The sequence below is a fragment of the Pteropus medius genome, unplaced genomic scaffold (assembly GCF_902729225.1).
Source record: "Pteropus medius unplaced genomic scaffold, Ma_sr-lr_union100, whole genome shotgun sequence".
Classification (NCBI taxonomy): Eukaryota; Metazoa; Chordata; class Mammalia; order Chiroptera; family Pteropodidae; genus Pteropus; species Pteropus medius.
Genome location: NW_024354875.1, coordinates 24,837,280 through 24,862,820, shown reverse-complemented (window position 1 = coordinate 24,862,820; position 25,541 = coordinate 24,837,280). Strand labels below are relative to the sequence as shown.

The window sequence follows — 25,541 nt, the reverse complement described above, 5'->3', positions numbered from 1 at the left end:
GGAAATTTAATTAAATTGGCCAAGGTAACACAGTTGTTTAGTGGCAGAATTAGGATTCAGACTTAAAATGCATTAAATCCAAGTTTCTTCTTGTTAACTTCAACATGGGACTTTTTCCTTTTAGTTCTTTCCTTTTCAGTCTATCCTGCGTACTGTCTAAATAAACCACCTTAAAATAATTATTTATGATCGGACTTCTCTAATCAACAATGTATAGTTCTGTTCCCTCACTCCTAATAAAGTTCAAATCCAGGATACTCTCTTATAATCTGTCCTGTCATTAGCTGGAATGGTAAGAGCAAAAGAGGATATTAGTCCAGGCTCACTGGATAAAACTTGTCAGAAATCTATTGCCAATCCATGGAATTCTTCGAAGAGTCAGCAAAGGAGTTTGGACGTTATGGGAGCAGCCATTAAAATCGCCAATGTAAAACGAGTAACAAAATCAAAACAAATGAGAGATTTTAGACATAATGCATTTAAGAAGTAGGGAGAAACGGAAGACAGAAGACCCAGCTGTGGTCATAACCTAGGCCTGAGGTGACAGAGGCCTGAACTAGAATAGCGGCAATGAAATAATGTACTCTTTGAGGGAAAACTATTCCATCATTTTTTTGCATCTCTGACACAGCATAGAGTCTGACACAGAATCAGAGTTCAATAAATATTTGTTACATGAATGAGAGGAAAGGTAGATAGACAGCAAAGACAGATGGAGGCTGAACAGGACTGGTGAATTAGTGGCTGTAAGGGAGAAGGGAAAAGAAGGAGGGAACGTGAGTACTGTTGGCAGTGTTAGAGATGAAGACAATTGTGAAACCTATGACATAAGAAAACTGCAAAGGGTTGTTTGGAAAAGATACTGAGTAATTTATTCACAGGTTGTTTCAAGATGATGTGGGAAAGGCAAGTGCAAGTGATGATTGGAGTCATGTGAAGTTAGTAAAGACAGGGAGAAGGATGCCGATTTAGAAGATAAATTTAATACCAAGAGTGAGCTATACTCTGTTGCCTTTTCCTTTTACTTGGGAATAGCAGGGCTTTTATGACAGTGAGAACAGAGAAGTACCTGGGCTGCTGGACAGTTCTGAGAATTAAAAATTGGTAACCAAACCTTGGTTGTTCCAAACTTTTCACACCCTATTATTTATGCTCTTCAAAAAAAAAAGTTACTTTGTAATTTTCAGACGAACTCATAGAGGAGTGAAAAGCATGCTGCTAAATTGGATTTCCCACTTCATGTCTATATTAAGACAGGTTAGAACTGGGACCTGGGCACTTAAGTAACAAGTACGTTCTCTTGTGACTTGTTTTGCATCCGGGTAAATTAACATGCCCTTTTGTGTGGAATCCCAGTGCGAATGAGATTCCTGATTTACATCAAACTTACTTACTTACTGCCAGAGCTTCTATAAAATAAATTGAAGATGCATTCAGAATCATGCACAAAATAAATAATATAGCAAAGAGAAACCAGGAAACTGTTAATCATGGAAAAAGAAATTGGTGATATCAAATATTCTAGTTTATTTTGTGTGGCTCATAATTAATGAATCAGAATATATTTCTATAATAAAAAGAGTACTTCCCATAATTTAATCTTTCTCCTATGATTTGAAAGTAAGTACATAAAATTCAGAGTTATAAACAGCAGTGATTTATGTATGTAATTGCCAATTAATAAATGATGTCATGAACTATTTATTCACAGTTTATTATTAGTTTATAAATTAATAGTTCATTTATTAGTTATTAATAGAGTAATTTAGATGAACATGAGGCTACATTGTTTAATATATTAGTATTAGTACTAGCAATTCTATTACCATTTAGTTATCAATCCTTATTTAATGACTTCTGAATATATGTTCAGGTTTTATTCTAGCAATGAATTTGAAGGCTACCCTGGAAGAAGAAATATCTACAGGTAATTTATGTCAATTCACTCTAATATTTTTATATACTAAGATTTGAATGAAATCTTTGAGTCCTCAGGATATATACAATTTTTTAAAAGCCTGAAATGTAATAAAAATAACTTATGAATTAAGATAAAACACTCAGAGAATGTTGCATATCATATCAGAGTGAAGTTCTATATCCTCAAAACATTAGCTAACTCAAAATGTGTTTTTTTTAAAAGAAAAACTAATAAATTCTAATGCTGATATAAATATGACACTAAATAATTAAACTAATTTTAAGAAATAACTGAGGACATTTATTCATTTACATTTATTTAGTACCAATTGCGCACCAGGCATTGTATTTATTTCCATGATGTGTGATTTCTTTTACTATAACTCACTTTGGCATTAACCTATTATGATTTGTGGGAGTTCATCTCTGTTCCTAAATTAGTGTTTAAGTTAATCCAGTGGTCCCTTTGGTGATTGGAATGGTGCCCTCGACAGCCTCTTCTGGGTGCAGAAATAAAAACAACAGTTGCTATAGGCTGGTAGTCTACTATATGCCACGTACCTTTTTGTCTGCTTTACACATTAATTTCATTTAATTATCACAACAAATCTACGAGGCAGGTGATAGTGTTGGAGCCAGAATTTGTACCTCAACATGCTGACCTTGACCTCTTACTGTTGACAGCCTACCTAACATTTTCAAGATCGCACTAAAATATGAACATGAATATTAACTGTAACTGAGGAAATAAGATGTTTTCACTCTGCTGCATTTCTCTGTTCCCTTGTGGATCATAGATCCTTATCTGTTGGGGAGAATCTCTCTGTGGTGCTAGCAATGCCTATGGCCACCCTCTACCATGCCCAAGGCAAGGTCAGGGGCAGCTGCAGAAGAAACATTGCGGTGGCCACAGGTAACCTTTCCAGTCACATTGTGTCTCTGACCATGCCCCAATCTGGCATAAAGCCACATAGTCAGCTTCATATGAGATTCTGATTCTGAAGGTTTGGAGAAAAGTCTGAGAAGCTGTATATTAGAGCCGATCATCCCATTCAAGATCGGCTCTGCTGAGGAGAGGCTGGGCTCAACACAGCAGGTACAGTTTGACTCATGTAGGAATGTGTGGAGGGAGCATTTCCAGAAAGAGCTTTCATGAGCCCAAATATCCTGCCGGATGGAATGAAAGGCACAGGAGACACTTAGAACCATGGTTTTTTATTTCCAGTTTGCTCATTACTAATTTCCCCTTCCAGAAATATGATAAGAACAGGGACCCCTTTCCTGGTGAGACTGCCAGATTCTCCTTGTACGTTTTGCCAGAGTGTAAAAAAAGAGATGGGAAGATGAAGAACTATGCATTCCCAATCACTTTGTAAAGTATAAGGGCTGAATGGCTATGGAAAGTGATTACCTCATTTCCATTTGAGGTGTTAGCTATTTCTCCTATCCCAAGAAAACCACAGAGGGCTTCTCCCTCATGGTTTGTGCCTCTTCAGGAAAAGATGGATTGAAATTCAGGCTGCATCAGAATACTGTGATTTCCTCCTTCACTTTAAATGACGTTGGCATCAGAAAAATAGGCCGGGTTTGATGTCAATATGTAAATTAGTCATTTTACATAGAGTAGTACATTCTGATAAATACAATCTCATAATTTGAACTTAGTTTTCTTTTCTTTTTTTTTTCTAGAATTAACATTGGAAGCTATCCTCCAATCAAGAAGTGCATTACTTGCCATCTAAGGCAAGAAAGGTGCCAATATTACACAGCAAGTTTCAGTGACTACTCCAAGTATTATGCACTCGTATGCTATGGTAGGTAATGGACTTAACACAAACTCTATCACTTCGCTGCCACTAGCGTCATCCCCATCACCACCACCCAGTCAATCTTTAGTACCGATTATTGAGTGATTGTTATATGTGAAGATCATATCTACATTATCCTGTCTAATGCTCATGGAAAAAAATGAAAAGAAGATAGGAAGGCCTTATTATTGCCATTATTTTTGCAGCTGAGAAAACAAAGTATTGCAAAAGGTCCTCGTTGCTGGTACGCATTAGAGACAGAATGGGAGCAAGGGTCTGCTGACTAGAAATCCCAAGCTCTTACCCACCACGTGCCATTGCACCATGACGTTGTATGCAAACACTATCTACCAGCTGTCACAGCAGAATCTGAACACTACCATAAAAAGAAGCGTTCTCTGATAAAACGGTTACTGGACTTCGCCCATTTGCCTGGAGAAATTTCAAACTCACGCAGCCCAGGGAAAGAATAATGGCCTAGAAACCTGAGCTCTTCCCTTAGAGGCTAGTAATTCTTTGAACTGTAGTTTCAATGGAAATAGAAAATGAACTTTTGTCATCTAGTATGTCTTTTCTAAATTTCGGAAACATAAGTATTCATTCAATTTTTTTAAAAATCATAGGTAATAAAATAAACATTTCCAGGTTCTTTAGGCCACATGTACGTTTAATGAATAATTTCTATCCAAATAATTTTATCTTATGCATAATGTTTTCTCTATATCTTGAACACGTGGCAAGAAAAAAAAAAAGATTTAGGTTAGGCAATCAGTAGATCCTTTGGGGTCTTGGTAGTTATCATGGAGATTTAGAAAACAGACTTGGGAAATATCTACTCCTTCATTCTCTGTCCTATTCCCCCAGTTAATCCCTGAGTTTCCCTAGGAAGGGACAGAAAACAGGAGGTTATTACAAAACACATGCTACTCTTCAGTTTCTGGTTTCAGGTTCCCATGTGGGAGTAGGAGGCTCAAATGGAATCTTTTATTCATTGAGATCCCTGCCTAGTTGCAGAGGACATTGAGGTTCCCTTTACTTCGCAGAAACAAGGCCACCCTGACATGCCACTTCCCTCACCCCAACCACCTGGCTCCAGAACCTGAGTCCCAACTCATTTGAAATGAATAAGAGTTTAAATTCCAAATGCTCCCTTCAAGAAGGCAGCTTGATACATTTTCACAAAACGTTTGGTCAATGGCATCTTTGAAAAGTCAAGAGATTGTTGTTCATGACCATATGTGTGGTTATGGCATTTAAAGGCATAAATAAATTAAATGTCCCTCTTAAGTTATATGTAACATTTTTCAACCCAGTCTATGTATTTATGCAACATACTTTGAAAGCTTACATGCCAGGCATATAGTATCATTGAACTAACTGTACTGAGTCAACTGTTTACCTCTTTCTCTCCTGAAGGCAGAGGCTGCTTTCTTTTAATTCTTGTATTCATAAGGCCAAGAAGAAGGGCTAATGCCTAATAAACATTGAATGCTTGCTGAATGAACATAGGTGCTAGAAGGATCAAAGCCTTGCGGCATTTTGCAAAATCTCTTTAAAAAAATCATTCTTATGCTGATATATTCGCTGATAGATATCAGTGACCTAATATATCTATATACATTCTGCATTTGTACAAAGCTTAAACCCTTTTGAAAGCACTACACCACTTTTATATCTCCATCTTCTTAATATTTGCTTAAGCCTCAGTGCCCACTGAGGAAATAAGGAAGCAAAGCTCTCATCAAATAAGGAAGCAAAGACTAAGCTCTCATCAAAAGTTGGTGGAAGAGTCCTTTCTAGAACTTGAATTGCCTGACTTTTCCACACTCACTCTTGCTCGGCAGTATGGTAATTTCCCATTTAGCAAAAAATATACTGTGTGGGAAGCATCACATCGTCTGGTGTTTTTGAAGCTCCAGTAAAATGAGTCACTGCGCCATCATAAGAAAAACCTTGAAATCTTTCCCTTTAGGATTAAGAGTAAAGCCTCATTATGTAACTTCAAATTCTCCAAGAGAGTTGGTGAGTAAATCCAAGATAATAGGATTAAAATAGGTAAAATCAAGTTTATGATGCTGATGGAACAAAAGCAATGCAAAGGAGTTCTAGATAGTTGATGCTTGTGCCACCAGGAGCACACCCTGAGGCCATTTGTGTCAAGGGCAGTTAGTCATTGGTTTGCCTCATAGTTTGGGCAAAAAAGATATGCCAGTTGTCACTTCTGGAACTGCATAACCATGAAAATTCCATAAGGTGGATGCTGATTGACTAAAGTCAAGAAATTCAGATTCATGTCTCATTTCCTTATATCCTGACCAAAAATATAATGTGTGCTTGTTCCTTTTAATAACTTTGAAGAAAAGCTGAACAAAATGAAATTCTCTGAAATTAAATTATATAAAATTCTGAAACTCTACACAATAAAGAACTGCTGGTTCTTGAGGAATCTTAATAAATAATATCCTTTCTCCTTACTCCCAAGTTAGACTGAGGTGTCAGTAAGGAAATCAAAATATTAGCTTTATTACCTATAAAGGTTAGTTGAAAACTGTAGCTAAGGTGTGTAGCTTTCTAATATTAAACCCCAGAATTAGTTACTCACAAACACGGGTACAGCTAGACGGCCACTACCTTCCCCCCAGGGGGCCTGGCATAGTAACACTTAGACCCCTGAGGAAGAGATCAAAGCATGTTCTCTGCAGGCAGAAAGATGCCAGAAACAAAGCAAAAGAAAAAGTTACTTTACCCAGGTCTTCTAGGAACTCATCAAAGAGGTCATTTCCCCTCTGCTTGTTTGGAACCAAGGGTGCTACTCTAATGATGCTCCCTCCACATAGAAGGAAGCAAGCTTCAGAGGGAGTGCAAATGTAGTCTACCTCTAACCTCCATGTTTATTGCTTTTAACCCACTGACCGCCTGAGCTAATTTATCCTTTAAAAGTATATTGCCATGTATTTTGTTCTATCATTCGAGTAAGTAATAGTGTTTCATTATTTATAGAGCTTATTAAAATGGCCGGTTTCTGCATAGGGAACTTGAATTCCATGTTGGAATATATAGTGAACACTGGTGTGCCACCTGGATCTCTCAACTTCAGGACCGAGTCATTCATTTCTTTAGCCGCTGAGAGTGCTGGTGGCTGACAGCTCACCGCTGAGCCCCACTCTGCGTCCACCCTTCTGGGGATTGCTCTTATGCCAGGATATATCCAATGACTGCTCCATTCTGGAGTACAAAAGCCAGCTCCATTGATCCCATTTGAGACAACTCTGCAGGCCATTCAGCTCCAGAGGTCCTCATGGGGTTGGCTGAGGTCTCCCTTGTGACTTCACTGAAGCTCACCTTCCTTTGCTGCTCCAACTTTTCTCCCCTCTCTCATAGGTATGCATTCTATTAGCACCCCCAGATAAACTGAGGTCCACAACTCCTTCTGGGTCTGTTTCTTAAGGAAAATGACCTCCCACAGCATATTTGAACAGGAAACATATTCTATATAAATTTATTTCTTCATATATTAATTGCTTTTTAAAATGCTGTATTCTACCCACCAAAATAAAGTGAACCAAAAAACCAAATTGAAAATACAATCTTCACATCAGAGAAGCTTACTTAATGATAAAGGCACAGCAAAAACTGGCCCATTGAGCATGACATCTTCCCAGAGGCCATATATCACTGCAGTTTCTGAGGTCCATTTGTGTAATTAGATACTAACTATAAAGTACCACTTTTGGAAAAACGTGCCGGCAACTCTTTTTCACATTCATTTTTTGACTGGGCTCTGATCTCATGTGTTGTTTAAATGTAACTTAAAAGGTGATATTTACTATCTAGGGGGGAAAATAGCTGCAAAATTAAAAGATGTACTTGAGTTTGATACCAATCACAAATATTACTATCAGTTCTTGTTGGAAACTAAGTGTTATTTTAAAACTAAGCCATGCTTTTGTCTTCTCTTTGTGCACAGGCCCAGGCCTCCCCATTTCCACCCTTCATGATGGCTACACAGATCAAGGTACTTTCTCTTGCATGCTGTTGTCCTGTTTGTAGAAACCCTGAACTCTCAGTGACACCAGACTAGAGGAAGCAAGACAGTTTACCCACACCAACAAGGGGAAGTATGATAGAATCCTGTTATCATATAGCTTATTATTACACAGATTTGAGTATTCTTTGAGTCAAACCTGATTATATGAAATTTAATAATTATTTGCAGTAAGAACCTGACATAACACAGATGAGTTTTATCAAAGGAATTAATTCTGTCTTCCCTAATCAAATTGTAAAAAAGCACAGAAGCTTAAAATTGGAAGGAAACTTAGGATATTTCATACAACCACCCTCCCAAATAAAAATTCCTTGTGTGTGTGTGTGTGTGTGTGTGTGTGTGTGTTAACATTTCAAACTAGAGACAAATTTTAGATATAACTCCAGTTCAAAGCAGACGGTAACTATCATGCTAGTTTTGTTGTTTTAACAGCTACATATGAACACCCAGAATTTTGAAGGCTCTTTTTCTCTTCCACTGCTACCAAGATAGTCCTCGTCCATCTTGTATTTGTAATATTGGTTCAAAATAGTTCACAGATCAAAGATAACCATTTTTGCACTCAGCAAAGTTATCCAAGTGTATTGCCCTGAATCTTTTCCTAAGGTTCTTCATTATCTTTTGATGTACTACTAAACAATGTCATAGGGTTGAAGTTGTTAGTGACTAGGTACAATAAGAGACTTCAGTACTCATGCCTGCAATCATCCCAGGACAGCTTTGGTGACAAGGCAGAAGACTGCTTTGGGATTAGTTCGGCAGCCAGTCCAATAGTTCAAGGATAGGTGAAAATAAGGTAATGAGGAAAAACAGAGTCAGTTCAGGAGCTCTGGACAGGACAGGCATTTTAATAATGGAACTGTGAATTTAGTTTTATTTCGAAGTTTTCTGTTTTTTTTTTTTTACTTTGTGTCTCATAATGAAATACTTTTAAGAATAACAGATTGTATTTCTCAATTTGTCTTATCTCAGTCTTCAGAATTTAAAGCAGTTCTTTCAAATCTGTAATTTTTTAATGGAAATCACCGTAAATATATAATTCCTATTTTACCATGACTGCAAAATAAAGGTCAGCTTCTATTTTCCTAGATACCAATTTTTAGAAGGTTCACAAAGTTTGATTATGTCACCAAACACTTACAAATAGGTACAGTATTGAGGTCACTCTCATATGTGTAATACGTATTTTTATGTCCTCTAACTTGCAATATAGAATGCAAATTCTTTTAGAGCACAATTCTGCAAACTTATCTAATGATAAAATTCTCCAGAGATGTTTACTATAAATACTCTGAGACACTTCCCAGGAATTTCAATTCAGTGGGTCTTAGGTTGGGTTGGGAAAACTGCATTTTTAATAAATTCCCAGAAAACTTATGGAGCTACTTTTTAAAGGCAAATGCTACATCTTCTATTTATTTGTAGTTTTTCACTCATTTTCCATTGCATTAGGTGGCAACAATTTTTATTCGACAGATCTTTATTAAGTACCTATCACATTAAATCAGACCCTGTACTGGATAATAGAGTCTTAATATGAACTGATATTGGTCAGATATGGTCTCTAAATTCAAGGAGATTATAGATCAAAGGAAAATACAAATGTGTGAATAGGCAGTTACGATATAGTAGGCGCAAAGTATTAAGATGGGGATACTAGATCATGGAAAGCACATAAGCAGAGTACCTCATCTGGATTTGGGGGTTAGGCAATGTTTCTTAATGAGAGCTATACCAAACTGGTAACTCATAAATATAAGGAGGAATTGATGCTGGTTGGATATCTGGCTTGGTCAAGGGAAATGATATTAATCCCTTTTACTAAAAAGGGGGATTCACAGTGGAGAGAAATTTGGGGGGAGATGATTAATTTTGTTTTGAATGTTGAATGTTAAATGTTGAGTTATTGATGGGCTATCCAAGTGGGGCCATCCTGGAGTGATATAGTTTTGGATCTGGATGGTGGAGGACTGGTTTGTACTGATGATGATGATCAAGAAGTCGTTCATTTATGGACATTAATAACATGTTTTCTACGGCCATGGAAGTGGATGAGACAGCAGAGTGAGAAAAATGAGGGTGGGTGGGAGTAGTGGAGAGTGAGCCTAGAATGAAAGTGTGTGGAACATCAACACAAGAAATGGAAAGAGAAAAATGAACCTGTAAAGGAAACCAAGAGGGAACAGAAGAAGGACCACCTCGAAAGTATGGTGTCATGAAAGGCAGGGCAGGAGAGGATCTGTATCAAGTGCTACAGAGAGTGAAGTGAGACCTGCTTTAAACCAATGAACTTAGCAAGAGAGTGATTAGCATTAGCTTGGTCAGAGCCATTTCAGTGGAACAGCTGAAATGGAAGCCAGATTGAAGTAAATTTAGGCCTGCAGAGATGAAGGCGGTGAGCTTGCAGCGGGATGAAAGAAAAAAAAAAGAAAAGAAAGAAAGAAGAAAAGAAAAGAGAGAGAGTATGTTCAATAGGTCTGACTGATCAGAAGTGGAAAGAGATGGGATGATAGCTGAAAGGGATTGAGGTTTAATTTTGTTTTTCAAAGATGATGAACTTTTGAGCATGGTTAAATGTTGATGGAAGAAATTAGGAGACCAAAAGGGGTTGAAGATATAAAGGAGGGAGGTCCCTGCGAAGCTGGGAAAAGATGGAGTCCAGAGCCAGGTGAGGGGATTATTTTCTGGCATTGTGATGAGAGAGAATGAAGGATTATTGATGTAATAATATGAAAGCTTGAAGACATTGCAGAAAACAGTACAATGGCTTCATTTTCTCTGCAAAGTAGAGTAAGGTCATTTGAAAAGAGCAGACAGTACTTGTAAAAGCAGATGCTAAGAAACTCAGAAGATCTGGCACTTGACATTAAGAGCACCATTGAGCCGTAGTTGCTTAGAGCACAGCAGGTGCTCATTAAAATTACCTGACTAATTGACCTCATTTATCAGCTTTTCTACAGATTCTTCATATAATTTAATTAATAAGCAATATATGTACTTAATATGATTTTATTGTACTTAATATGATTTAAGTACAAACAAAAGTCTCATATACGATCCATCATTCTTACTGCTTGATTTCATCATAATAAAAAGTACAAATATGTAGAGAACACAAACTACATGTCAGATACTAAGTAAGTACTAAGTATATACTGGGAGCTGTGTATGCAATGATTAGTGAAACAAGGTAAAAGGTGCAGTCTGACCTTTGTAGCACTCCTCAGCTAAGTGATAGTCTCTTAATGTAAAGCCACATAGAGAAGCCCAATTGCCACCCCTCCCTCTCCTCATAGACCTATTAAATTCCATTTTGCTCCAAAGGGTGGAAAAATTGCCTACTTATCATTAGTAAAAATGCAACCCTGGACTGTAGAAACATTAGTAAGCTTTTAAATTAAAAGCTTTTTAATTTAAAAAGTTTTGACATTTCAGTAAGTCATGAATAGGAAAAGTTCAATAGCTAGGAACAAAATAGAGAAAGAGTCAAAGTCAAACCAAAATGGCAAATGTCTCCGATTTCTGGTACTTGTTGGTTAAATGATAAAAAATAGCAATAAATAAATAAATAATGCAGCCACCCTGAGTGCTTGCTCTGTACAAGATTCCCTTATCCATGATAGCTCCGCGTATAGAACCCACACAAGGAAAATGAAAAGCTGATTTCATTTACTTAGAATTGTGTATTCCTTTATTTATTTATTTATTTATTTATTTATTTATTTATTTATTTATTTATCGTTGTGACTCTTAAGATGACACAAGTATCTCTTTCCTGATGGATTATCCAAAGTTAAAATGAAATGGATTATGTATCTTATATAACTTTTACTATACTTGTTCTAAGATTAAATATAACATGTTGGAGCAAAATGCCATGAGTATATGAAAACAGAGTTATAAAGGAAGTGATTTGGCAAACTTAGTATAGTTACAAGTACTTCTCTAGTTCTCTATCTTCGAGGACCACTTTTTTAAAACAAAAACAAGAAGTCTACAGGTTGCCTTTTGTAGAAACCTCCATTTTCAGAAATTATTCAGACCTTCTTTCAAAAAGTAAAGCTACAATCTCTACAAATTATGTGAAAGTCTAACTTTTACTGGAAGATGCTTGGTATCAATTCCAGTTTAAAATAAAGCTTATGAAAAACCCTCTCTTGCTAGAAATACATTTGCATACACCACCAATCTATAGCATCAGGAGATGAATAGGATTTGTTCAGCTTTAAAGATTTAAGTGTGAAACACAACTAAGTTCACACATAAATAGCAGTTTTTTAGAATATATTTTAAAGTGAAAGACAGAAATCATAGTGTGTATGTACTGTTGTTTTAGTAAAATACATAACTACTTTGAGAGAAAGAATTGAAGAAATAGAGTGCACAGTTATTTAATACAAAAAAGAGGAAGAATATTCTATATTAATCAAGCACAACATGAAAGGGTTAAGAAAGAAATAGATATTAAAAAATCACAGAAATGCTCCTCTCTTCTTTAGTGCTATGCTCTTAGAAACATCCGGGCCATGAGAACCAAGTGGAAGAAGAGAATGTGCAGGCCGAATCACAAAAGAAAAAAGATGAGACAGAGGTTCGAGTAGAAAGCTAGTGTGGAAAGCACAGCAGAAATATAGAGAGAGGCCAGGGACACTGGCACAAATTGCTGTACTGCATGCCTGCTGTCTAGAACTTCTCAATGAATCTAGAACATCCATCGCCATCTAATTGCTGTGACCACCTTTGAAAGAGCCACCTTGCTCATACAAAACAGTCTTTTTTGGTCCCTCTTGGTGCCTTGGCCTATGACGTTCTGGACTAACTCTGTTCTCAGTTGTGGCTGAATGTAATGCGTACAATAAATCATCTCCTTTGCTATCTTAACTAAGGAAAAAAATTACAGAAATGGATTTGAATTCACACATTGAAAATTTTAAAAACACCCCTTGTAGCTACATAATTAATTATTTTAAATTTGCAGTTTCAGAAATATAAATTTTACGTCTACTTTTTTTCAGTGAATGATAAAAAAATGTCACTTACTCAGATCATACCTTTACGTTAAAAAAGAAAAGTTGGAGATGGGAAAATATGGTTTAATAAACATCGTTGCTTCTGTGATTTTACTCAAAATGTGTTTTGATCTGGTAAAGATCAATTTAGGAGATAATGATTGCTGTCCTTCATAAACTCATACCTGCTTTAAAGGCTGGGTTAAAAATATTCTTCCCAATATGAAATTCCTTAAGCAATCTTTATACAGTTTCAGTTTCATCCATATTAAAGCCAAAAGAATTTTTAGAAAGAAATTTTCTTATGGAAATGTTACTAATTAAAAATGAACATTTTATTTTTTTAAAGAAATTAAAATCTTGGAAGAAAACAAGGAATTGGAAAATGCTTTGAAAAATATCCAGCTGCCTAAAGAGGAAATAAAGAAACTTGAAGTGGATGAAATTAGTAAGATCTTTTAAAAACGTCTCATTTAAAGATATAAAGTTGAACGCTTATCTTACTTTTAAAAAAATGATGGGGTAAATATAGTACAAATCCTACAATATTACAGGATCTTAATTAAAACAATCTTACTGTAACATAGTCAAGTTTTTCATTAAATATCTAATATGTTTGTGAATAGAGTTGACGTTATTCTTTTCTATAACTTCATTTCAGGACTGATACTTTTTAAAAAGACCTGGTCTAATTTTAATTTTAGAATGTGCTTCTAGAAAAAAATAATTTTAGATTTCTAGTAATTTGTTAATTAGACAAAAATATGTAATCAAAATCAATTTAAAACATATTCTTGATTCTAACAATTGACTAGTTATAAGTTGATTTTGTTATATATCATTATTAAAGAAAATAATGCTATGATTATAGTGGAATAAAGATTTTTCTCCTTTATTTTTCTAAGCTTTATGGTACAAGATGATTCTTCCTCCTCAATTTGACAGCTCAAAGAAGTATCCTCTACTAATTCAAGTGTACGTAATATTCTCTTTGATGTAAAAAGAGTACTTTCTGAAAATAAGTTGGATTAAATATACATTTATGAAATAGAATGAACTGTTCTTCTTAGTAACATTTCTTATTGATGCTGTTTTTATATATTCCTCAACTAATCAGAGTAAATAAAATATGGCTATTTAAAATAGATTGAGGAAGTTTTGAGATTTTAGATGGACTTGCTTGCATTTGCTGTGTTGAATTTCCTTTGTATGGCAAATTGCCGAATGTGTCAGAATACCTTTGAGATAAACTGCAGCCAAAAAAGAATATTGTAAATCATCTTAACGTCTTATGTAATTGAGTTAGATATGAAATAAGGGAATGGAATACATTTAGTGGAATCACACCCAAAATCAGTGCTGACCTACACACAATTTGCTTAAAACACCATGCATTTTTTTAGTATATCTTATGTCTGCTTTTAGCAAGTGGCAGGTGGCAGAAATGACGAAAAACCCACACATATTCCTTGAAATGCCAACCCTAGATGTATCCGTTTTGGGGAATAAGAGATGCTGTGTCCCAAAACAACTTCCTTGTAGCAAACCTCTGGGAAAAGCCTGGTCCTCTCTTGATTTTGAGCCAGTTCTAATGCCACTGTTATTGAAATTTTATCATGCAAATGTACTGGGAAGTACTAAAGGCAATTATGGGCTATGGTGGGAAGTTGAATTTTACAAAAGAATCAGAGATTCTCTCTCTAATTTTTTTTTTTCTTTAGATATGGTGGTCCCTGCAGTCAGAGTGTAAGGTCTGTATTCGCTATTAGTTGGATTTCTTATCTTGCAAGTAAGGAAGGGATAGTCATTGCATTGGTGGATGGTCGAGGAACAGCTTTCCAAGGTGACAAACACCTGTATGCAGTATATAGAAAGCTGGGTGTTTATGAAGTTGAAGACCAGATCACAGCTGTCAGGTGAGCACCTTCTCATTCAAACAGAAATTGATGTACAACAAAAATCACACAATCACTACTAGGTTTCTCATCCTTAATGACTTCATTCTTTTCATTTATTTTTTAAATGTCTAGTTTTCTAACTTCATCTAAAGCTATCATTAATCTTAAAGGGATATTTTTGTCCAATATGATTTAAAAGGATTCATGAAAGAGAGCTGATAAATGTTTGAAAAATAATTTATATTGACAAATGACAAATACTCTTTCAATAGTTCAGTCATTCTAATATCCTTTCATTTATTAACACTGCTCACAATTAGCTAAAAAAAATTGTTTAACTCTAGAGACAGTCTGCAGGAAACCAAACAGTTGAATTTGCTCAAACATTGTGGGTTCTCCCTCATAGATTTAGAAATGGGTCAAGATTTCATCATCACTCTATATTATAGATGTTAAGCATTTATTTGTGATTAAACTAGCTATGAAGCTCAGCTATATTAGCGAGAAAGTGTTTCCCTAGTTTCATGTGACAAAAAATTTATTTTACATAATACAAATTATATTATGAAAACATTTAGAGGAAAGACAGATTCAATATCTGAGTTCTTCCCAACTACATTCTCAACCACAATTTAGGGCTCAATTATCTTTTCCTAAACCAAAATTTCATAGTCACCAAAATTGTTGCTTATTTGAAAATACTTATTTTTCTGGATATTTCTCCATATTTGTTGGGTTTCTGTTAGTATAGTGTGAGAAGATGAGGTTAAAGAATGGTAGTTTATAAACATAAAAGCTAACTCAGGACAATTACACTCTTAGTCCCGGATATGCATGCGTGCATGATAGCTAAAGGTTAAACATTTTTTACAGCAAAGAGAAATTTATAAAATTCATTAGTACATTTATTTTAATCTTAATGTTATCAATAACTATTGATTTCAATGCAATATATACAACACAGATTGTATTTAACAGCTAGGAGCCAGGCCAAGACAATACTTTTCTGTATTTTTGTCTCAAATCAAAGCAGAAGAGGTTAGCCTCACAAGTAATTCTGTTTTAAAAGTATAGGAAAGTAATCATAGCCCATGTGTTTTCATATTTTTCTTCCATTCTGAACAACAATATAAACACATTTACACGTAAAATATTTCATTGAAAACAGTCTATTTTCATAAAATCTGACAAATAAGTAGATTATCAAATTATACTGCACAATCTATAGGCATCATTCATGCCTAACTTGTAGGAGGCTCTATCTTTCTGCCTGATCCAGATTTTTTACCTTTCCGCTATTAATTTTTTTGGGAGAGTCTTCTGCATGAGGAAGAGATAGAGAAGAGATAGTTCAAAGAAACGCCCCAGGGAGAGATCAGTTTCTCATACAAAGACTATGGCGCACCTTAATGGGAATATTAACACAATTGTCAGAATTATAGATTTCATTCTTTTAGAATTTTTTTGACATTGTGGGTCACATCTATTTGTATTTAGACCATGCAATAAAAGCCAAGGATATGTAATCCTGGCATTACATCAAAAGTCAGAGATATAAACTATATCTCAATTACATCTTTTCCAAAATTAATAGAGCTAAAAAAGTGGTTTCTTTCGACTTTGGTTAACAAAAAACAATCTCATCATCATTATCGTTTCATCATCATGACCTACCAATAACAATAAAATATGACATTATATTTTTGTGCATGTATTTACCACCAAAAATTCAACATCCAAATTTAAGAACACCCCATGAGGCAGAGCAGATAGCTTCTTAATGTGTTCCTTGGATGAAATGGAAATTTAAATCTGAAGCCCATGTATAGACCTTAAAAACCATTATTTCTGATGGTTAGTATATAGACAGGAAGCCACAAATTCTACCAATTTTCACAATAGCATAAATATCTTTGGCCTTTAGAATTGAAGATGGACCAGAAAGTATAATTGGATCCCTTTATCAATGAGCCATTTGAAGAAAGTCTTCCTGCTATAGAGCAGGCATAAATGTTCGCTTCTTTACTCAGTCATTCAACAAGAGATCAAATATTAATATATACCATTGCAATACCCTCTGTATAAAATTGTGCAGTTTACAATCTCTACTCTCAATGTACTTACAATCTTTGTAAAGTAAATAAACTACCTGCACTCTAAAGGGACAGCATTGCTGTTCAATAAAACTTTCAGTAAACACCTTTATGAACAAGAGGTGGCTGCATGGCTCACGCACAGAACATATGCAACAGTGCAGATGCCAGTTGGCACTGGCCTTGGCTTTGCTTGAAACCATTATTCTGCAAAAATGAAAAGGAAGTCTTTTGAAAAAATAAAAACTAAAAAGAACAGATTTATAATGACAATCCTGGAAATAACCACATGTCTCCCCGAGTGTTTGGGGACTTTGGTGGTGAATACACAATGCAATATACAGATGATGTATTATAGAATTGTATACTTGAAACCTATATAATCATATTACCCAATGTGACCACAATAAATTTAATAATTTTTTTTAAAAGAAGTATTTTAGGAATCAGACACTAGATGTCTGACCTAGGGAATTAGGATTATGATTTCTCTGTGTAGCCCTCAAATTACCTCCTCCCAAAAGAATAAAATTTGTCACCTTGAAGCTGTTATAAAAAAATGCAATCTGGCTAAATTTTTTACATACCAAAAGAAAATCATACGTACATGTTTGAAAACAACAGTAAATACTAGTCGGAGTCAATAAATAGATTTATAAAGAAAAGCAGGAAAAAATTAAAAAGAAGCCACACAACTTTACTACTTTTGACTATACAAAAGAAGTGTTTCACAGATGTTTGCGAGGTCAAAGGATAAGTGAAACCGGGATCTGCTTTATTCAGACTTCTTTGCAAATGGTGTGTATGTGAGACCCATAAAACTTTGGTAGTCATAGGGTCAGCTCTGCTCATTTGGAGTATATTTGGCATTTTTGACATTCTCACAATTTCAAAATTTTATATAACTTGAGAGTTAGCGGTGAAGAAGGATTATATGAGAAAAAAATATATCCTAGCATACTGTTATACATGGTATCAATAAGAACATTTCCAAATTAGAATAATAATTGATCACTAGGATTCCAAGTTGACCTTTGGTCTAAGGCCATTTTTATGAGAGAAAAGTTGTAAAGTTCAGTCCAGCATCCAAAATTAGGAAAACATGCTTTTTCATTTGTTACTAACATTTTGTTGATTTAACCACATTATCAACAGTATTTCTGATAACCCTCCTGGAAGCTCTACAGAATTTGGAGGTAAATTATATAGAGCCTTGTTGGTCTCAATGTGCTCATAATATCTAGGTAACCTTTAACCTAGTCCTGCCACATTAAGTGTTAATGTTTCATTTCCATGTTAACTATTGCACTATCATTTCCTGTAAATGTCATCATTTCAGAATTAACCTAGGAAGGGAGCTGTTAAGAATTTTCTGTTTCCATGTATCACCTGTTATTTGCTTTTACCCCAGATACAAGGCAATATGATTGCTAGCTTCTGGGAGATCATAAAATCATGGATTGATTTTATGGCTCAGAACCATCTTCAAGCACTCGTGGCAAGCTTACTTTTTTTTAACAAAGAAAGTGAACATTTTCTTTCATTTGTTTTTTGAACTTTGTAGATTGCTGAAATGCCACAATTTGCCACACATTTTCTTTGCTTTATCATAAATGGCATCCACACAGGTAGCAACTTTCCATTTGTTACTGCATTTCTTCCCTGTAGACTCCTCAGTGTCCATCAGACAGTGTCGGGTAAGCTGTGACTGACAGGGCTTCTTCCCATATGTTTGTCCAGGGCATTTGCCCAGCTCCTCCATGCAATGGAAACATGCATCAAATCAATGCAACGAGCAAAATGGTTGCTGTGAAATCCCTTTAAGAAACTAAGTTTTTCAACTAATGAAAATCACTCTGTCCTGATTCCAGAGAAGGTTCAGAAAGATCATTAATGTAACTAAAGGGAGCAAAAACAGTATTTGTCTGGGGCGATGTGTGTCACTTTGTGTCTTCCCCTTCTTCCCCATACTGTTGCATCCAGGCCTTTGCAGTGGCTCATCTAGTTTGCTTTTTTCTCCCACTGCTTCTGTTTCGCTGAGAATTTCATGAGTTTTTATCAAACCATTCCCAAAATAAATCACAATTGCTCTAGAACATCAGCCCTCAAGGGAGCATGAAATGAATTAGCCTAAAACACTCTTGTTTTGTTCCAATTTTGAAGTTACATTTTTGAGGGCTTCCCATGACTTTTTAAAGGTTGCCCTTCAGTATGGCCCCTTGCTCCAAAGGAGAGATTTATTTTCAAAATAGTTTTCAAATGGAAGTTCTATAATGGAACACAACTGAATCATGTCCATGCCCTAATAGATACATTATTATTCATACCATGATAAATTGAGGGTACCTAAGTATGAAATGGGAGAGGGATGGATATTTTTTCATGAATGGATGTGACCAAAAATGAGGTGGTGATTAACACCTAAGCAAAGAAGGTCATGTGAAATTAACACGATTTAAAACAACAAGAACAAAAACATTTTTTTCAAAAGCTGGGGATTTGGAAATTTGGTCCTAGTTGTGGTGCTGTTACTTCTTGTGTTACTATGAGCCTGTCTCTTGAGCTCTCTGAGGCCCAAGTGACTTAAACACAATTAGGATACAAGGCCTTCCAGCCCTGAAGTAATACTCAATAGATGTGCCGTACAGACTAAAGAATCATTTTATTTTTTGCAGAAAACATGATAATATTCTTTTAATTATTTGTAAATGCAGTCTGATTATGCATGTGTTTAAACAAAGAAAATATAACATTTCTATTAAATCTTTGGAGTAAATGTGCTTGTGTAATGAAGTAAATGTCATGTGTACGTACTTAAAATTCTAAAAATTTGTTTTTTGCTTTAGAAAATTCATAGAAATGGGTTTCATTGATGAAAAAAGAATAGCCATATGGGGCTGGGTGAGTCGTTTTATATGTTCTATGCCTGTTATTCAGTTCAGCAATCATCATTTTTCTAAATTGTTCGCTTATAAGGTTTTTCATGAAATGTTAATGTTGCAGCATAATTTAATCTTCCAATGAAAACAGTTCATTTGAATAATCTGGATTTCAAAGTAATGGCTATAAGTGTTTGTTTCTCTTCTTTCAATCGTTTAGTTTAGCAAATGTATAGCAAATTAACTCATAATTGATACATTTTAATTTAAATTTTGGTATTAGATTATAATATACTGAACTGAACCATATTCATCGGAGGTATAATTTCCTTTGTTATTTTATAGTTACTATATACCTTTTATTTTATATTTCATTGTTTCATTTTTTGAGAAGCTAAGCTAAAGTTTTAAATTACAGAAATGTTCAGAATATAAATTCCTTAGCGCCTAGCCTATGCCAGTCATATCTTTACTATTTTGATTTTGGAGTGGGGGGGGGTAATCAAATTTTTTTACCAGACTGAATGGTAATTTGTGCTAACTAGAGAGAGATATTTAGTTTCCTAGTTCTGGGTCATGGTGATAATTTCTCTTGTTTGAGGAACTGTGCGGGGTCTTTAAAATACACATTAAAAGGAGGTAGCGAAAGTTATCAGTCATGAGCAATGAACTCACTGGAAAGTTTAGAGAGATATTGAAAAGAATTTAGATTTGCCCATTATAAATTATGATAATCCCTTCAAGAAAGATTTCCTGTTTCACTTTTTGGTCTGAATTTGTATATTTGCAAGTCAATTTGCAGCCATTTGTGCTTGGGTTGTTTTTCTTGGCTGTTTTCTCTGAGAGAGGCCTGCACAAGATGGAGGGAATGAAACCCAATATTGGAGGGCATCTGCAGGATTCGGCTCCACTCTCAGCTCAGTGACCAGATGAAGAGCTGTTAATGAATTTGTAGAAATTTGTTACTTCAAGACATTTAGTCCTTCTTAAAACTATCAAATATTAAATATCTAAACAGAATAGAATTTAAAGGGTTGAAATAAATAAAATGTTTATAGTGAAATACTTCAGGTATAATTTTTCCTACCATACATTTTTATGAAAGTTCCTAAAGTAAATCCTTAAAAGATTCAAATTTCAAGCTGAACACTTACATGTGATTATTAACATTTCTCTTAAGAGTTTTACTTCGCTTTTACTGCAGGCTTTGAAATAACCATAAAGTGGAACTTTTAATGTCATTTCTGGAACATTCTAAGTATTAGTTTGGTAGAGAACCATCTATGTGGGATGATTTAAGGAACCCACTCATCACCCAAAAATACATCCATATCAGTCTGAATTTCTTCAATAAGAGATTCTCACCATGTCTGTGCAAATGCTTCCGGAGGAAATATTATATTAGGCCTCCTTCATTGCTTACATTCCAACATAGCAGTGACTGTGAGGTAAACCCTGATTTTTTTGAGGAGAGGTAATCAAATATTTTTTTTGTGAGAGTATGTGTGGGAGAAGAAAGTAATGCGTGAACTGCTAATGGATAGAACACTTGAGCAGCCCCTAAATTAGCAGAAGGACCCAGAAGGTCCTGAAGAAAAAAGACCTTAATAATGTGCTGTTTTTATCAGTTCTTTGAGTTTAAGACCAATCCATATTTATTAATCCATCTACCTTATCATTGTCTCATTCATTTTTTCATCCATGTATAGAATTTTTAGTGAATCTCAACTAGATCATATATTAGGTTCTTTAAGGGATGAAAAGATGAGTAAGTTATCGCTCTGGACCACTAGTAGAGAAAATAGAAAGCAAAAAAAAAAAAAAAAATTGCTCAGGAAATGTTCGAAGTGTTAAGAGAGATGTAACTTGTGGAGAACACCAAGGAGAAGAGTGGTTAATTCTGGCTGCGAGAGCTAAGGCAAGATTCAGAAATGAGATAGCATTTGAGCCTGGTGAACAGAGGTTAATTAAGGGGTATTCCAGACAGCGTGAAAATAACATTGCCTAGGCCCTGAAGTAACAAAGAATATGGCATGTGTGGGGACCCTGAGTTGGTTAGGAAAGCTTAAAATTTCAGAAACATAAGGCATATGGTGAAGAAGGTGTAGAAAATGAGTCTAGGTAGGTAGGTTGCCAGAGAATAAGAGCCCTTTTAGGCCACATAAGGAAGAGTGGGCTTTATCCATGGCTCTAAGACACATTTCTCTTCTCATTTTTCTATGCCTCCATGATTGTTACACTCCATACATTCTTTAAATGTTGGTGTTTCTCTGGGTCCAGCCTTGAATCTCATTCTTTCATTTCCTTGGGTCCTGGGAAACCCATGTAGCTCAAGCATAATGGTGACTACCAGATCTCTGCCACCAGCTCCAGTCTCTCTCTTGAGCTCCACCTTTCAAATGCTTACCGATCACCTTTTCCAAATGACTTAGAGGGGCCTCAAACTTAACTTGTCCAAGCTAAACTTGTTATAGTCTCTACTTTAAAACAAGTCTTCATCTTTACTAAGGACCTCATTGCATACCTAGTCACCCAAGTTAGTAAGTTCAGAGCAATTTTCAACTTCTCCTGCTCCCTGACTCCAACATTCTGTTGGTTACTGAAGCCCATCAATTCTACCTTCAAACATCAAAATTTGTTCTCATCATCCCCACTGACATTGCCATAGTCCAAGTTTCTTCATATGAAATTTAGACCAGAGCTTCTCAAACTTTAGCTTATATAAGCATCACCTGGAGAACTTGTTAAAACACAGTTTCCAGGGCCCTATCACCTAAGATTCTGATTCGGTACTCCAGGGTAGATAGGCCTCACGGATTTGCATTTCTGACAAGATCCCAGGTAATACTGATTCTTTTGGTTCATGGACCATAGGTTGAGTGGTATCAGTTTAACTATTCCAATTGCCTCTTAACTAGCCTCACTGCTATGGTCTCACAAGCTCCAATGCTGCCAATGAAATTATTATTCCAAACACAGTTCTTACCAAGTTATTTTCTACAAATATATATTCTCTGAAGCTATGCATTGACCTCATCCTAGTGTCCAAACAAATTTACTTGCATGCAAGGCCCTTAGTAATCTGGCTGCAACGTACTTTTGCAGTCTCATCTCTCTCTACTTTTCTCCACACCTTATTGAATAATTTGACTTCTGTCTGTGCTTCCTTGTTCCCTTGATTTTATAAATTCTGTTTTCTCAACCTGCAATGTCCATTCTCTTCTTCTATTCCCTACCTCTTTCTCACTCCACGATGGAAAATTCCTACTTGTTCTTTAAGACACAACTCAGAAAAGACATTTTTTTGTACTACAGTAGCTCTTTATACTGCTCTTATAGAAATTATAATGTTTTATCTTATCTGTCGGTTTCTCTCACAAAAACGTAGCTCGTAAAGGGAATGGACTTTGTCTTTTTTTAGCTTTGTTAATCAAATATTTAGCACTAAACTTCACCATCTTGCACATCTATGATGTCGTTTAAACTGAATTTAACCCTATAAATCAATGTTCTCCCAAATGTGTTCTGTTATTGCCAGGAAATTTTTCAAGAAAATGTTCTCTGATCTGATAATTTGGTAAATCATAAATTCTATGTAATAGTGTATGAAGGAGTAGTAAAGAATCCTGTTAAATTTTGTTTAATACAGTATCACCAAAATGTATTTGATCCATAGGTTTCTCTTTGAGAAGTGCTCTTGGAGGCAATAGGGAATAGAATTGGTGTCTTAGAAAGATACTCTTGGCTGCTGAGCAAAGGATGGCCTGGAGTAGGTGAGGGAGTGGGCCAAGGGTCTAAGAGAGCAGAAATTCTGGCAACAAATACCAAGAGCCTGAATTTAGACAATAAAGTAGGAGATGAGAAGTCATAGCTCCAAGTGGCCTTTTATAGTGTAAGCAGAGACCTATGAGAAATTGGAGATAGGAAAGAGGAATACATTGGGAATGACCATGCGGGTTATTTAGCTATTATTGTGTTTCATATCATGGAAGGAGGTATCTGCTTCCATGAAGTGTTAGGCACATTAGTGGTCTAAGAAATACACAATAGCTAACCACACATTTTTTGTAGTCAATTGGTCAATAAGTTGCAAATCCTACATTTCCTTTCATTATCCAGATTTAGAAGCGGAGAGGAGGCATTTTTATCTTACCTTTTCATTTTTCTAACTCACGCAAACCAAAGTCTATTAGCTCTGTTTTTAGCTGCTTATTAGCTATCCACTATGTACCCAGCACTATGCTTAGGAAGTTTCTGTTATGACAGTGATTCTTAACCAGGCAATTTTGTCCCTCAGAGGACATTTGGTAATGTCTGAAGATAGTTTTAGTTGTTACAACTTGGGGAGTACTACTGGCATCTAGTGAATAGAGGCCAGAGATGCTGTCAAATATTCCACAATGCACAGGACAGTACTCCCGCTTCCCGCCCCGCAAAAAAAAACCCAAAAAACTATGCAGCCCAAAATGTCAGTAGCATTGAGGTTGCAAAACCCTGATTTATGCAAGGAAAAACTGAAGCAATTATTTTCTGACAATTGAAGAGCAGCGGGGGTTTTGCCTAAATTATTAGAATAACAACCTCATTTATGGGCTTTGCTTTGTTAATATAGGCCTAGCCAGGTGGTGTTGAATAAGCATTAGTTCATGATTTAATCTTAGTTCCTTTCTCTTCCAGTGACTAATTATAAGCAATTTGAATTGCTATGTGTGATCAACGATGTAAAAGTAGGACAAATGCACCTCTGATGAGACTGTATTAGACTCAAAATTTAAAGTTCCCAAAGAGGTTGCTCTAGTGTAGGGGTGTAGAGGAAATGGCATGAGTTGTAGAGTCAAGTGTCCTGGGGTTGAGTCTCAGCTCCGCTGCTTACTGACTCTGTAACTAATCTAAGTGTACTCTGAGCTCGTTTTCTCATCATGAAACTCAGCAATAATTTCCTCACCAAGTCACTGTGAAGATTAGATGAATTAATAGGGAAGTCATATAGCAAACAAATATTTATGCAATTTCTTCTGTGTTTCAAGTCATACTCTCAATGCTAGGGATGCATTCGTTAAGAAGACAGATTAGAAAAAAACTACCTTTGTGAAGTTGGAATGGTTGGGAGGAAGACAATAAGCAGGATAAATAATTAAAATGTTTAGGATGTTAAACAATGATAAGTGCTCTGAGAAAAACAAAACAAGAAAGAAGCATGGTGTGGGGTTGGTGGAATTTTAGATTAGAAGGACAGGTGAGACATTGTTTTTTTTTTTATTTAAGATTTGAAAAGGAGAGATAGTAAGCTGTGCTGATTTCCGAGGAAAGGGCATTCTAGGCAGAGGGTACAGCATTTGCAAAAGTCCTGGGGCTAGATCACGCTTGGAGAGTTCAAAGAACATCAACAAGGCCAATGAGCAAGGAGGTGGTGAGAGGTGGGAGAAGGGAGACAGACTGCGTGGGACCAAAAAGACCTTTGCCATAACCTTGGCCTACAAACATTAGCTCCTTATTATTATTGCCTGTGGGTAAAATGTTCCAATGTGCATTATAGCTCACATAAGAGTATTCTATAAACCCCTCAAAATTCTGTGCCCTTCTAAAAATGTTTTTAAAGATATCCTTCATTTAAGCAAAATGGCAAGGCGTCTAAGTGCAAAGGACAAAATTCTAGAATTCTCATGGCCAATCTGCTCCGTGGGTTCTTTTCTTGCGGCAACCACCCACTCTGACTTGGAGCCCCACCCATGGGAGAGCAGAAAAAAGTTAACTCGGGTGCTTTTTTTTCCTCTTCATTTCTACAATAGGAATAGCTTTTCTAAGCTGCCTGGAAATTTAAAGCACACCTTTTTTTGTTGTGCTGCTGCTCTAGTAGTTTTGTTCTTACAAATTCTTGGAGACAGT

At 35.7% G+C, this 25,541-nt stretch overlaps 1 protein-coding gene across 2 annotated transcripts in view; it reads left to right on the top strand.

The window, feature by feature from the left end:
* Positions 1-25,541, top strand: part of FAP (fibroblast activation protein alpha) — a 67,066-nt gene that overhangs the window by 35,749 nt on the left and 5,776 nt on the right. For both annotated transcript variants that reach the window (XM_039855356.1, XM_039855357.1), the window contains 7 exons: positions 1,874-1,927; positions 3,610-3,734; positions 7,696-7,743; positions 13,135-13,233; positions 13,691-13,760; positions 14,507-14,701; positions 19,623-19,677. In XM_039855356.1, the coding sequence (XP_039711290.1) occupies positions 1,874-1,927; positions 3,610-3,734; positions 7,696-7,743; positions 13,135-13,233; positions 13,691-13,760; positions 14,507-14,701; positions 19,623-19,677 (646 nt within the window). The remainder of the gene's footprint in view (positions 1-1,873; positions 1,928-3,609; positions 3,735-7,695; positions 7,744-13,134; positions 13,234-13,690; positions 13,761-14,506; positions 14,702-19,622; positions 19,678-25,541) is intronic.